The 14,441-nt window shown below is 33.4% G+C and overlaps 1 protein-coding gene across 13 annotated transcripts in view; it reads left to right on the plus strand.

Annotated features, from left to right (window-relative positions):
• Window positions 1–14,441, plus strand: part of LOC133200806 (probable 3',5'-cyclic phosphodiesterase pde-5) — a 34,510-nt gene that overhangs the window by 13,238 nt on the left and 6,831 nt on the right. For 8 of the 13 annotated variants that reach the window (XR_009723006.1, XM_061336611.1, XM_061336610.1 and 5 more), the window contains 18 exons: window positions 1,931–2,083; window positions 3,047–3,081; window positions 3,471–3,576; window positions 3,815–3,864; window positions 4,153–4,178; window positions 5,090–5,198; window positions 7,062–7,155; window positions 7,665–7,723; window positions 7,931–7,981; window positions 8,615–8,665; window positions 9,482–9,540; window positions 11,210–11,261; window positions 11,511–11,641; window positions 11,872–12,033; window positions 12,321–12,435; window positions 12,750–12,889; window positions 13,060–13,149; window positions 13,447–13,467. Coding sequence is in view for 12 of the 13 variants with exons in the window: in XM_061336611.1 (XP_061192595.1) it covers window positions 1,931–2,083; window positions 3,047–3,081; window positions 3,471–3,576; window positions 3,815–3,864; window positions 4,153–4,178; window positions 5,090–5,198; window positions 7,062–7,155; window positions 7,665–7,723; window positions 7,931–7,981; window positions 8,615–8,665; window positions 9,482–9,540; window positions 11,210–11,261; window positions 11,511–11,641; window positions 11,872–12,033; window positions 12,321–12,435; window positions 12,750–12,889; window positions 13,060–13,149; window positions 13,447–13,467 (1,504 nt within the window). In the remaining variant the exon portion in view is untranslated. The remainder of the gene's footprint in view (window positions 1–1,930; window positions 2,084–3,046; window positions 3,082–3,470; window positions 3,577–3,814; window positions 3,865–4,152; window positions 4,179–5,089; window positions 5,199–7,061; window positions 7,156–7,664; window positions 7,724–7,930; window positions 7,982–8,614; window positions 8,666–9,481; window positions 9,541–11,209; window positions 11,262–11,510; window positions 11,642–11,871; window positions 12,034–12,320; window positions 12,436–12,749; window positions 12,890–13,059; window positions 13,150–13,446; window positions 13,468–14,441) is intronic. The other 5 variants (XM_061336613.1, XM_061336615.1, XM_061336617.1 and 2 more) reach the window with 4 other exon arrangements.

Here is a 14,441-nt window from a genome sequence, read left to right on the forward strand (position 1 = left end):
GACAGACTAGCGTATATTTTATCAGGCCTTCATCGAGGTGCTATCCTGGCAGGCTGGCGTATATTTTGTTTGGCCCTCATTGAGATGCTATCCTGGGAGACTAGCGTATATTTTGTTGGGCCCTCATTGAGATGCTATCCTGGGAGACTAGCGTATATTTTGTTTGGCCCTCATTTAGATGCTATCCTGGCAGGCTAGCGTATATTTTGTTTGGCCCTCATTGAGATGCTATCCTGGCAGACTAAGGTATATTTTGTTTGGCCCTCATTGAGATGCTATCCTGGCAGACTAGCGTATATTTTGTTGGGCCCTCATCGAGATGCTATACTGGGAGACTAGCGTATATTTTGTTGGACCCTCATTGAGATGCTATCCTGGCAGACTAGCTTATATTTTGTTTGGCCCTCATTGAGATGCTATCCTGGCAGACTAGCTTATATTTTGTTGGGCCCTCATTGAGATGCTATCCTGACAGACTAGCATATATTTTGTTGGACCCTCATTGAGATGCTATCCTGGCAGACTAGCTTATATTTTGTTGGACCCTCATTGAGATGCTATCCTGGCAGACTAGCTTATATTTTGTTTGGCCCTCATTGAGATGCTATCCTGGCAGACTAGCGTATATTTTGTTGGGCCCTCATTGAGATGCTATCCTGACAGACTAGCTTATATTTTGTTTGGCCCTCATTGGGTGCTATCCTGGCAGGCTAAGGTATATTTTATTGGGCCCTCATGGAAGTATTTTCGTCAAAGCGTGTATCTTTATTCTTTAGTAGATTTCATTGATGCTATTCTCATGGCTGGTCAGGGTAGGACCGCACTGAAGTCTAGCCTCCTTAGATATGTTCAGTATGCGGTATTCTCGTTTATACAAAGCTCATTGTGTATGTCGTGGATTCTTTATGTCCACAGAATAATTTTAGTATAAAACTTATTTGAAATATTGCCTCCAAGTTATTCCTAGTGGAGCTTCACTGGGATTTCTTTTATTCGTTCCTAGTAAACTCTCAGTGTGGTTCATATGGTATTCTTGTAGCGTGGCTCTGTGTCTCTAGTTAACTTTCATAACTTGCTGAAACTAACAGAGGGTTACCTGTATTGTGAGTCTATGCGTCGCATTGTTTTACTAGAGTCACGAAACTTGAATCAGTGTTATGTCAAACAATCTCATTCCCTTTTATGATAAAATATAGCTTCGAAGTAAATCTGTAGTGCCAAGTTTGACCTTTCAACTGTTTGCACCTTTATGATTCTATATATACATTAAAGGTTACGTACTTGTTGTGTGTTTATGGTTGAAGTCCTGCTTTGTTATACAGTTGGGTCATTTGATTTACAAACAAAAGGATTCATTGAGTAATTGTTTGTAAGTGGTATCGTCCCAACACACGACAGGTCTCTCTGAAATGACAATTATTACTCTATAATTAGGTAACCCCCTCCCCTTTCTCCATTTTTCCTTTTTCTGGATATATATAAAGAAAAACTTCAGTTTCTACGGACTATCAGACAAGCTTTCCTTCAGGATTTTAATTTGATTTTATTTCCTTTTTGCTACTGGCCACCATAAAAAACACCCGGCTTCAAGGATTTTATGGCTGTTTTTTTTAACAAAATAGATTTAGTCCACATCATCTGCTTGGAGAAAGAAAGATTGACAGTAACATTTTATATCTGATTATTCTCCAAGTTGACGAATACTCAGAAATATAATAATAAATTTGTTGTATTGTAATAATTTGTATTTGTCTTGAAAAACAATTCACATTACTGAATTACTAGGAAGAACATATTTTCAGCGTGCATATTTGATTTACAAGAGATTTTTGATAGTAAACAAATTATATCAAAAACAATATAATCCTAGGGTCGCACGTTCTTGTTGAAGTTTTTTTTTTGTTGATGTTTTGCACTTCTAAAATTGCAGATCTTCAGACTGAGACGGTGACCCAGTTTTTGTTTGACAATCCGGATTTCCTCGATTCCTTTGTGATTCAGCACGTGCATGAGGACAGAGTTCGGCAGTGGTCACAACGGAAACATAAAGGTCAAGGTCACAATGCCCTGACCCTTACAAATGGTAGGCTGCTATTGCCTGTTTAGACTGCAGATGTAAAATACAAGTTAGCACATGTATTTAGCAGTAAAATGGCTAATGCTGCAGCATGTTCGTTCGCATAGAGAATTAAACACACCGTATATGTAGGGATACAATGCATTTAATATCTTCAACAAAACATAAACTCACAAATACTTGCATGACAGGTACAAAGCATATTACACATTTTGACAAGATTTTGTTTGCATGATAAACATATATCTTTTGCATATAATTCAAATACCCTGAGCTTATTTCAAAAAGGAAACCATTCACAGTGCATCATGATTAATCCCTGCATTGTGAAACAAAATGCCATATTCATGGCTCTAAAGGCCTCAAAAACGATTTTATCAATGGCATTTAATGGTCTCGGTAAAGTGTTATTTTCAGAAAGTAACCTTTTCATGTAGGATTTGTATAAACATACATGTAATGGTATTAATGGACCTCCGGTAATTAGCGTGGCCCTGTTGTGACGGATGGGATTGCTGTCTTACGGGATTTTGGGACTCAGGTGCACGTGCATCCCTGTCTACTTAATCACCATGGTAATCCAAATGTACAGAAATTAATTTACAGACTCATTCATTGGTCTAAGACTTGAAGTCATATTTACTGAACAAAGATATTAGAATTCCTTTTCATAGGTTTGTTGGACTTTTAAATCATCAGAGATGTGGTGCACATTGTACCGGGTGTATTGAAATTTTTAACGTTATTAAAAGTGTAAACAGGGGTCCCTCAGTGATATTGTGTGTGAATTATAAAATAAATTTAAAATCAGTGTAATATTCATATACGGCTTACGTTATTTGTGACTGCATTACCTTTACTAAAGATATTCTGAGACAGTAAATGTCGATTATCAAAAAAGTTCAATTAAATCAGATTTGTGAATAGCATATCAAAAAAATCAATTGCTTTGTTTTCTTTTATTCATAGGCGATTTATTTAAAGACCACCGGAGTAATTGGAAGGTAAGCGTGCAGGAGAGGATTGAAATGGTGACGTCATTATCCGGGTTAATGACACTTAGCACTTCGTACTCTATGAAGGGCAAATTAAATGCATATCACATGTGGCGTAATTCTAGGGTGCAAAGTAAGAAATTCCGTATGTTTTGTTAAAGCAGAAAATTCCAAATGTGCCAATAAAACAAGTTAAATAACAAGCCTTTTCCCATTCACTATATAACGTCTAACAGTGTAGCTCCTTCGGTAAAATTGTGACTCTTTTCCCTCAATAGCAATATATATACATGCAGATAGAAGATACTCAATGTTTTGTAGATGGATAAGGAATTCAATGAATAAATTACAGTATTTCACCGTTGAAAATATACTTAATATTATCTTTTGATTTTAAGAACTGTATTCAGTCAAAAAAATGGCGAGTTCTTCAGGAGTTAACGAAGGACAACACAACAAATAAAGCCCGAGTGTTCACGGAACTCGCTGCGTGCGCAGCTGAATGTAAGTGTACCACGTGACATAACCCAGAATGCCCTTGTCTTGAAACCCTGAAAGTATATGCACTCTACATGGCTTATGACTTTTAATCTAAATTGAAGCTGTTCAAATATGATTAGCTTTTTATAAATACACTCTAGCTTTCCTATTATGAAACCATAAACATCTAGTTCGAAGGAAAGAATAATCCCAAACAAACAGTGCAAATTTGTAAAGGATAATTTTTTTTTCTTATTCACAGCCGTAAACGCTGATGGACACAACCTATATTTAGTCGATGATCAAAACCAGGTAGATATTCATTACTCATCATTGAAAATGTTCACATGATTTCGGAACAATTCATTTGATTATTTTAAAATCAGTTTAAACAGTAAATAATAATTTGTAATATTCATTTGGAAGGAAACCCTTATAATCAACTGATCTGAAAATGTTTGTAGAGTTATAATTGGTCATAATTTACGCATATATTAAGTACTATCTTAATATTACTTAAGAATTCTTAACTGAAATAAAACTATTCAATTTTATAAATAACTGATTGTTTTATTCGTATATATATTTTTTTACCTCTAGTTATTCTTGGCCAGTAAAAGTAGCAAGTAAGTATCATTTATAACACCCTAATCATCATGTATCTCTCATTTGATGGGAATTATTATTCGTGAAAGAAGATGGGCGAACAAGGCATGCATAATGCCTATAGCTTAAAATGTGTAAAAGATATATTCAACTTGTGAACTTAGTATTTGGAGTAAAGTTCGTATTGAAAGGTATGAAATTATGATGAACAAAACTTTTTTGCGGAAAATTTTCTCGGAAAGAATCATTCTATGATTTAAGAAAATCTTTGAGTTCAATCCCATGCAATAAAAATCCTGAGTATCAATTTTTACTTGGAGACTAACACGCTTACCATTGGCGGCATTTAAATCGTGTTTGTGATGTGAACCTTGACTAAATGAACTTCAAATATTTGTCAGAAAAATATGGAAGTGAATTTCTAAGGTACGGTGGGCCTTTTGCTCCATGTTTTTGTTACCCCAAAATCGTATATTTTACACATACTTTGAATATCATATTTCAAAAAAAAATGGAGCGAAGAACCACTCGTGTGGAACCCCCCCCCCCAAAAAAAAAAAACGTGTTATAGTATAAAAAGGATCATTTTTACCTCTTTGGTGTGTTAATGCTTTTTCATAAACAAATAATTTTAATCTGTGCGAAATTGGTGGAAATTGTGGTCATTTTACATAAAGTATGCGTTAATGTTAAATGATCTATCAAAGAAAATTTTGTCATAATTGAGATTTAATTTTTGATTTTCTAATTTATCGCACAATATAGGCATTTTACTCGCTTTGTTCGCCCATGTTCTTTCTTTGATGAAGATGCTTACTTTTCCAAGTTAAAAATGTTTCTGAAATCCACATTAATAGTGAAAAACTGAAATGATATCCCTTTTTTCTAGGCATTTGGCAATGAAATGTAAGTGTGATTTTGTTTTCTTTAGAAACCAACGCGCCCCTACAACATGTGTAGGGAGAATCGAACCCCGCACCACACTGCCAGCCTACGTGGCATACACCAAGGAGTCGGTGGTAACCCAGAACCTTGTGGGGGTAAGAAAAATCTTTCTTTTTCTCGTCGGGTTCAGGAATCAAATGTTTTGCATATGTAACAAGTTTATCAATCCTAAAATTTAAAAAAAAAATATTCCTTGATTGGTTGATAGGATAAAGTATTTTACATTTTATCAATTAAATTCAATTTTATCAATAAAAATATATTCCTTTACAATCAAAGCAATAGTTATATCCGAGGAATTGTTAACCCTTTCGAAACAAGTATACCTTAATTATCTATAGGAAGTTGATCTTACCAAGTTTACTGTAGTTTTGAAACATCCGGATTTCTGTGGGGGAGACAATAGTCTAGGGCCAATGAAAATTAAAAAAAAAAGTGTTCCCATCATAACGGCTAACGGTATCAACTTCTAAAACGAACGTGGACCTTAGTACTGTATCAGCTATAATACTTTTGTTACTACAAATTAAGGTCATCGTACATATACAGCACCTTACCGAGTACCTCACCCAATGATAATTTTTCAAGATATTTTTGATTTAAAATCAAACTACCATCAGATGTTCTTAGACAAAAAAATCAGCATACATCACCAGGGGTTTTGAAAAGATATCAAATGTTGAAAATCATTGTGTTATTCAGAGAAAAATTAACAAGAGCAGAGTTTTAGCTGGTATTTTCTCAAAATTTGATTTAGAAGAGTTGAAAAGCATCATTAGGCATTATAAAAGTCACAAAAAAGTCCTACAATTATTGGAACTACAGGGTATTAAATAAAACCCAAAACTACGCGTTGTGTATGTCCTTAGGTGCCCATTAAAACGCTCTTCTGTATCTTTTTTATGAATTAAAGACCCATGTTATGTAAAGAGCACCCAAACTCCTATTATAGATAAAGATTTTTAATTTTTGTTATTTTGGGCATGAATTAAATTTCCCCATTTTTGTAGTGAAAATTCTAATATTTCCTAAGCAAAATATTTCCTCTGTATTTGTAATTTAAATCATGTGTTGTGATGTTGTACAGCTCAGCTATGAATTCCCGGAATGTTTATTTACCTGGTCTATTTATGAAGAGTTCACACGACCCAGTGTTTACATACTTAGTATACAACTTATCTGAAGAAATCAGCCACAGATAAGTTATCGTTGTGACCATCAAATTCTGTTGTCTGACGTCACCAATTGTGCTGATTGCAGGTGACACATTTGGCTTCCTCTATATACACATAGGGCAATGTGCTCTGTACATGTTGTAGCTCAGCCGTGACGTGTGCCACCCAAAACTACATATACCTAAAGGTCTACGACATATATTGTGTTTGATTATGTATTTAAAAAAAGGGTCACTTATTTCTTTTTAAAAAAATCTTCAAAATATAAATAATTTATGTAAATTAATATACTAAAATAAATAAAGAAATAAGTAAAATAAATATATAACAAGAAGAAAGTGTTACAAAGTGTTTACTTTTACTTTTGTAAAGAGTAAAACGGGGTTATCTTTCCTTGCAGAATGGCCTACTATTATCCTGTTGTCTGGGCCATGACATTTATTGGTGCTAGATAAGGAAAAAATTAACTTAAAACACATTTGTCACAAAGTGCAGGAATCTCTCCGATAGAAAATATCATATCCTCAATGTTTTAGATGTACATGTATATTTTTCTAAAAATTAAGGACGCACTAAACACTAATAAAAATGTTTTTAATATTAGCATTAATTGGTACCATTTCTGGATTTGTTGTGTGATTTAAGATTAAATTACAGTTTGACAAATGTTCACAATGCTATTGTCTTTATTGATCAACTGCATTGTTAACAAACTCGGAATCGAAAAATTGCTCATCAGTGATTTGAAACAAAAAAACTATTTAATATCCTCTCTTTATGCAGGATCCTCGATTTCCTCTGGGGTTCGGCGTGGAAACAGAAAAGGGAGTGTCTGCTATAGCAGTCCCCCTCTTACATGGCAGCAACACCATTCTAGGTACTACATATTGTTATCAATACGTCCACAAATCAGCAAACTGTTCCTTATACAGTGTATCTATTATGCAGGTCTTTAATTAGTACTCCGGTAATTCTGATTTTCAAAGGGAATGATATGAGTACCAGCCGAATTGTTCCCTGTTCTAAAATTGAGTTTTAGAAACAGCAGTTCGATCAGGTCCATCGCATATTTGAAAATTACAACAACAAAAAGACAACTGCCCAAAATCGAAAATTTTCTAACTCTTCGGCATTTTTTAAATACAATAACTTGGAAGAGTTTGACTGTATTACAGCCAAAAAAGTAGGGGGTGTTTTTGAATGAAAATTTTCATACTAAATGTACATCAAAAACTATATCTGTGAGTTAAAAAGAATGGGGAGGGGACTGGTACTACGAGTGCTTCTCGCGAAATTACGCGATAATTAATTCCTCGCGTATATTTAGGAATCTACAGTATATAATTTTATTTGTTTAATCATTTTTTTTTTTAAATTTATTAACAGGTGTTGTTGAATTATACAGAAACTACGGCAACATGCCTTTCTCTGTGGAAGAAGAAGAGGTAAGATACGCAGAGGTCATATCCGATTTCATGTTTGAAACTGCAAACTATTGTGAAAATCGTATTTGATAATAAATAAAATCCGATGGAAATTATGTATGATGAATCTATTCATTGCCGATAATTTAGTTACCAGTACATATACTGTCTGAGGTAATTGACAAAACATTAAAAGTATTTAATTGTGTGGACGATGTGATATTCTAGGTAGCAGAAATGATGCTAGTGTGGGCAGATATTTGTATGGAATACGTGGAGGTAAACATCCGGGTGTTTGCTACATCCGGGTCTTAGCTCTTTGTAATCTTGCGCTCTTTAACAGTAGTGTGTGCACAGAAGCTAGGATGACAATCTTAACCTCTATAATTAACAGTAGAATGACCTACTAAATAACACGACTCTTTCTACTTTTGTACCGAAAAAGGCAGAATCAAAACAGAGATTTATCCCCGTTCTTGAACGAGAACAAGGATAAATACTAATGCATACTTTGTTTACTTAATGAAAAAAAATCGTGTTCAAGAATGGTGAGGATCCCTGTTGTGTAGTTACACTATCGTAGAATTTCTCACTTTTTAAGAGAAGCAAAGTCAAAACATAACGTTAAATTCTCATTTCAAATGGAGAAATTTAGATACAAACTCATTCGGAAGGGGGAGGGGATAAATAAATCTTTATCATATCATGTTTTTCTTCTCGAAAATATGTGTATAAGACACAAGTTTAACTTATTTATGAAATATTGATAAAAAAAAATATATTTTTGGATCAAAAGAGTTTACAGGAGTATTTGATATGATCGATAATGGAATCCATGTGTTACGTCACGAAGCGGCCATAACAGACCAATTATCAGCCATTTGTCTGACAGTCTTTCCATTTTCTATGTAGATAGTGGTCAATATTATCCTTTGGGGAGGCTTTGCCGTATATTACATGGAGGTATCGGGCTGTTGTACACAATTTCCTTTCTTTTTGTGTAGTAAAATTTAAGAGAAAAATCAAGAGGTTTTACGATGTTGCATGACTCTTTGATTATATATGTACATCCTTGTAATCTTTGTAGAACAGGAGCTAACTTTTTGAATGAATTCAAATGTCCAAATTTACCCACTTTTGCATGCTTATGTAATTACCTAGAAATCAAACATTAAAGAAAACTCTTTTCGGAGTAAAATAATAGTCTGTTGTGAATACTCCAGAAGAGTTCCGATTACGCATGTCGCACTATTTTATTTTAGATAGAAACAACAATGATATGTGGGGATTCCAAAAATGTTTAATTCCTTACTTTTGGGGTATTCTTTTGGGGTATTGCGTCGTCAATGTGTACAATTTGTGCTCGGTTTGGTGTGCTATATCTTCTGACTCCGAGATCATGAAACAACATAAATAATGCTAAAATAAATTTGAAGTCAAACAGTCCAAAATAAAAATTTTGCATCATCAAACTGTGGGTGTCTGCAAATTAGGAGTTCCAATTCACAAGTACTAAGCATACTTCCAAATGATGAAAATTTGGAGAAAGTGTAATTCTGGTTCATGATCCTGGAGTCTGTTCACCTGCTTCTTCAGTTAATGCTTTCACCTTCTTTGATTAGAAATGCACTAAAATCTTTTATACAAAATTAGCAGTTAATGAAATAGACTCTTAGTAAATATTTTAAGATGATAAATGAAATGTTGTTGGTTGTGTCTTTTCTACTATAGATGTACAATAGTATGAACTTTTTGTTGATTGTATCTTTTCTGCTGTAGATGTACAATAGTATGATGAAGCAGAGGAAGCTAAATGATTTCCTTTTAGCGGTAACTAAGTAAGTAATTAAGTAAGTTATAAGTAAGTAATAAGTTAAGTGATCGGTAAGTAAGTAACAAAGTAAATGATAAGTAATAAACAGTAAGTAATATATAGGTAAGTAACTAAAGTAAGTAATAAGGAAGTAATAAGTAAGTAACTTATTAAGTAAGTAAGTAATACATAAGGAACTAGGTAGGTAATAAGTAAGTAACTAAGTAATAAGTAACTAGGTAAGTTTAAGTAAGTAACTAAGTAAGAAATAAGTAGGTTACTAGGTAAGTAACAAGTAATAAGTAAGTAATAAGTAAGCAATAGGTAAGTAATAAGAACGTGGCTAAATAAGTAATAAGTAAATTACTAAGTAAGTAACTATGTAAGTAATAAGTAAGTAACTAAGTAGGAAGTAACTAAGTAAGTAAAAAGTAGGTATCTAAGTAAGTAATAAGTGACTAAGTAAGTTATAAGTAAGTAACTAAGTACGAAATTAGTAAGTTACTAGATAAATAATAAGTCGGTAAGCAATAAGTAAATAGCTAAGTAAGTAATAAGCAACTAGAAGTAAGTTATAAGGAAGTAGCTAAGTAATAAGTATATATTTAAGTTAGTTATAAGTAAGTAACTATGCAAGTTATAAGTAACTAAGTAGGTGATACGTAAGTAACTAAGTAAGTTATAAGTAAGTAACTAAGTACGAAATTAGTAAGTTACTAGATAAATAATAAGACAGTAAGCAATAAGTAAATAGCTAAGTAAGTAATAAGTAACTAGAAGTAAGTTATAAGTAAGTAGATAAGTAATACGTATATTTTTAAGTTAGTTATAAGTAAGTAACTATGCAAGTTATAAGTAACTAAGTAGGTGATACGTAAGTAACTAAGTAAGTTATAAGTAAGCAACTAAATTAATTAAGTATTAAGTATGTAAGTAACTAAGAAAATAATAAGCAAGTAGATAGTAAGTAATAAGGAAGTGAGAAGTAACTAAGTAAAAAGTAAGTTACTCATTAAGTTATAAGTAAGTAACTAAGTAAGAAGCTTAGTAAGTAACAAGGAAGTAAATACGAAGATAATTTTTAAGTAAGTTATAAGTAAATAACTAAGTAATATGTAAGTTATTAAGTAAGTTATAAGTAAATAATTACCTAATTAAGTATTAATTAAGTTTCTTGGTAAGTAAATAAGTAATATGTAAGTTAATAAGTATGTAACAGGAACACCTTGTTTTTTATGAGCCACAAGTCAGTAAAAGGGTAATCTTGTTGTATATTCTACCTATTGACATACATGTAACTAAATTTTAAAATATGGAGAGCATTTATCTAGCATATGTATCTCCTAAAGGAACACAGCACAACAAAATATTTTAAACAACCTTGGTTTTAGCTAATAAAATTTGGAAGGAAAAAAAGGGCCATTTTCCCCAAAGCTGGGATCTCTGAGCTTACCAGTTTGAAGTTTAGTGCTTTTATGAAAACTGTTCATTCATTGGTTGATTAAAGATATTTTTGGGAAAAGTTGCTTGAAGATCTCTGTGTTGACTTCTCCCGGGGTTAGGAGTATATATAAAAATATATAGATGTTAAAGTATCCTTTATTAGAATCTCAAAAATGTTAAGAAAAACTGAAATATCTTATCCTATCCCAAGACGTTTTTGATAAATCTAGTTTTTTTCATTTTTCTTTCAGATCAATTTTCCAAGACATAGTCAGCATGGATACAGTCATCATGAAAATAATGGTAAGGATTGGGTTTTTTTTCAAAGATAAAGTTGAACAATTCATACAGACTCACAACAACGGACCTATCAACTCAGTATGAAGCTAGAACTCAATGTCTTTATCAACTCAGTATGAGGCTAGAACTCAGTGTCTTTATCAACTCAGTATGAAGCTAGAACTCAATGTCTTCTCGCTTGAAGTGAACGAAGTAGAAGTAATATGTATATATTTTATTTCAGATAATTTAAACGTTCTTTGTTTCTTATAGAATTATGCCAAAAAGCTTGTGATCGCCGATAGGGCGTCCTTGTTCTTGGTGGACACGAAAAGTCGCGAGTTGTACGCGCGGATATTTGACACGGGCAGGGTGGAGGAACATATTCCTCAGAAAGAAATCAGGTAGATGTCCATGATAAATACAGGGGGATAAATGTTCACCCTTTGGACGAAAATAACTGTTTTGTAAACAATCCGTTCTGTACATAATTGTTAACAAGTAAGCAGATTAAATTGAAACGAAATTGAGATACAAAAAAGAGGCAACACCAAGAACGTATTCTACTATTTATTGTGGACTAGCTCTTCACTATGCTAAAGTAATGATTAGTCATAATTATTTTTCAATGCAGATTCCCAATGGATAGGGGTGTGGCTGGTCACGTGGCTTCCACGGGGGAGGTACTGAATATTGCAGACGCCTACACGGACAGCCGGTTTAACCGCGATGTCGACTTACAGACAGGATACAGAACTAAAAGCATACTATGTATGCCGATCTATAACCGAGGAAAGTAAGTGTGTATGCCAAACTATAAGTTATAAAGTGTATGCGATCTATGTAGGGAAAAGTAAGCATCATACTTTAAGTTTTTCTTTATATGCCGACCTGTTTGGCTCATAAAATTTTGAAGAAAAAAAGGCTATTTACCTTTTGAATTATCGCTAGACGTCTCTTGTTCTCTTTATATTCAAATGTTACCCGCACATTTATTTTAAAAACTGTCAAAAACTGACACAAAATATTAATGATTAAACCCCATTTTAATTTTGTTAAAAAACCTGTGTTTAATACTTTCAGCATTATTGGTGTCGTACAGATGGTAAATAAAATCGACGGAGTGTTTACAAAAGGGGACGAAGAGTCATTCGAAACCTTCGCTATTTATTGTGGACTGGCTCTTCACCATGCTAAAGTAAGCATTTGTTTTAAATAGTGATTCTGTTCTTACGTGCATTATGCTGGTGAAGATCAATTATGTACTAAGGATGAACCTTACCACTTGTTAAAAAAATTGAAGTCAATGGTGTATGTTTGTTTCTGTATGTCAAAATTCTTCCAATTTGCGAGCATAACAGACAAGTACTGTTTCTTCCTGCGTTTTGACACGGTAGTTTGCTAGCTGTTAGTAATTGTGTTATATGTCATCAGTTGCTGCTTTGTATTTATATTATTTATATTGTTTATACATCATACCTTAAACGTCAGTAAATATCTTTCCTGTTTTAGCTGTATGACAAGATCCGCCGGTCAGAACAGAAGTACCGTGTCGCGGTAGAGGTTCTTTCGTACCACAGTCAGTGTAATGACGAGGAGTACCAGATGATCAAAACAATGCCCATTCCTGACGACATTCCCGATATTCTAGAGTACGTCCAAGTTCTCAAGTCACGCGAGATTTCATAATAATAATGATATACATACAAAAATGACACCTATCAAGATTGCTTGTTCACTTTAAATAAAATGCATTAGTGGGTGTTAAATCTAGAGAATTTCTAGTTCTTTAAAGACAGTATTTTTCAATTTGTCATTTTAGTTACGATTATTCCCCCTGGGCGATCGACAACGATAACAAGCCTGTGTATGTCCTGTATATGATGAGGGACATCTTTAAGATGCACTCACAGTAAGTCAGCCACTAACACTGCTTGACGCAAAGAACCAATCAGAAACTACATAATATATTGACAAGTCACGTGATATAACACGACTCTATTTTATCGTGGTCGGCGAATTAATATGAGGACAGTTTCTTTGTTACATAAACTTGCTTATTGGTCACATATGGTGTACTTTGAAGTATAGATTGACAAAGTCATATCAGGAATGTGACGAAGAAGCAATATCTTGCTGAAAGAAAAAAAACTTCCCGTATTGTTTTCAAAACTGATATTAAAGTCCTGTCACTTGTGGTTTTTTGCAGTAGTAACAAAAACGAAGAAAGGTATTATCATTTAGCGTTATAGTGTAGCCTCTCTCTGGTTCTTGCTCTTTAGAGGTCACCACTTATTTTTTACTTAGTGTGCGTTTTTTCCTTTAGACTGAAACGAGTGTCAATCAAATCCTGCAACACGCCTACCGCGTACTAACCACAAGTCACTAATGTATGATCTCCGCTGCTGTGTGACGTCATAATCGATGTTGTGTTTTTCTGTTGATGTTTAATTATTTTTGCTTTAATTTGCAGTATTGAGTAAAAGTCGGAGTTTAGAATGAAAACCTGTATCTATCTTCAAGATAGAACAGGATTTTAAAAATAAAATATTGCCAGAAAAATAGATCTTAATCGCTTTAAGATGAAATCTACTGCAACTGAGTACGTAGTTCACATTTCAAAGTAAATGTGGAAGTTGCAAATAGACCATGAGAAAATATCACACTTCAGATGAGTGTATTGAGTGTGCATGCATGAATGTACAGAAGTTACGAAACCCGGGCTGCTTGTTTCCTAAAGAGCTAGCTTCGAACTTAGTCCCAACACCAAATTTTCAGTTAAAGATATAAATTCTATATCTCAATCCACTTTAGAGGGCTAGTGTACTATACTCCTATGTGCATCAATCGTACAAACATGTATTCACCTCCTAACTACATAAATTTCTATTTTTAAAACGGTCAACATTTCTGACTTTCTTGTCCATAAATAAATCTCATATATATTCTCATGTCTCACTTACTTGTGTGACCCATGGCCACGATAATGAAGCACTAACAATTTACAATTTTGGTGCTCTGAAAGAAAAAGTGAATTTTTAAAATCATTTTTTCTCCCTTTTTAACTGTTTTGTCACATTCTTTTAACTTTGTATTTACAAATAAACTATTAAAATTTAACATAATTTTCGCCAGCATTTTTACTTTTGTCGACCGCGCTTGAATGTATAACTGTACATTTATGTTCTTAATTAAAGCTTGGTT

The sequence above is a fragment of the Saccostrea echinata genome, unplaced genomic scaffold, assembly GCF_033153115.1.
Source record: "Saccostrea echinata isolate AGI-Se365-2 ecotype Australia unplaced genomic scaffold, CSIRO_AGI_Sech_v1 ptg000041l, whole genome shotgun sequence".
Lineage (NCBI taxonomy): Eukaryota > Metazoa > Mollusca > Bivalvia > Ostreida > Ostreidae > Saccostrea > Saccostrea echinata.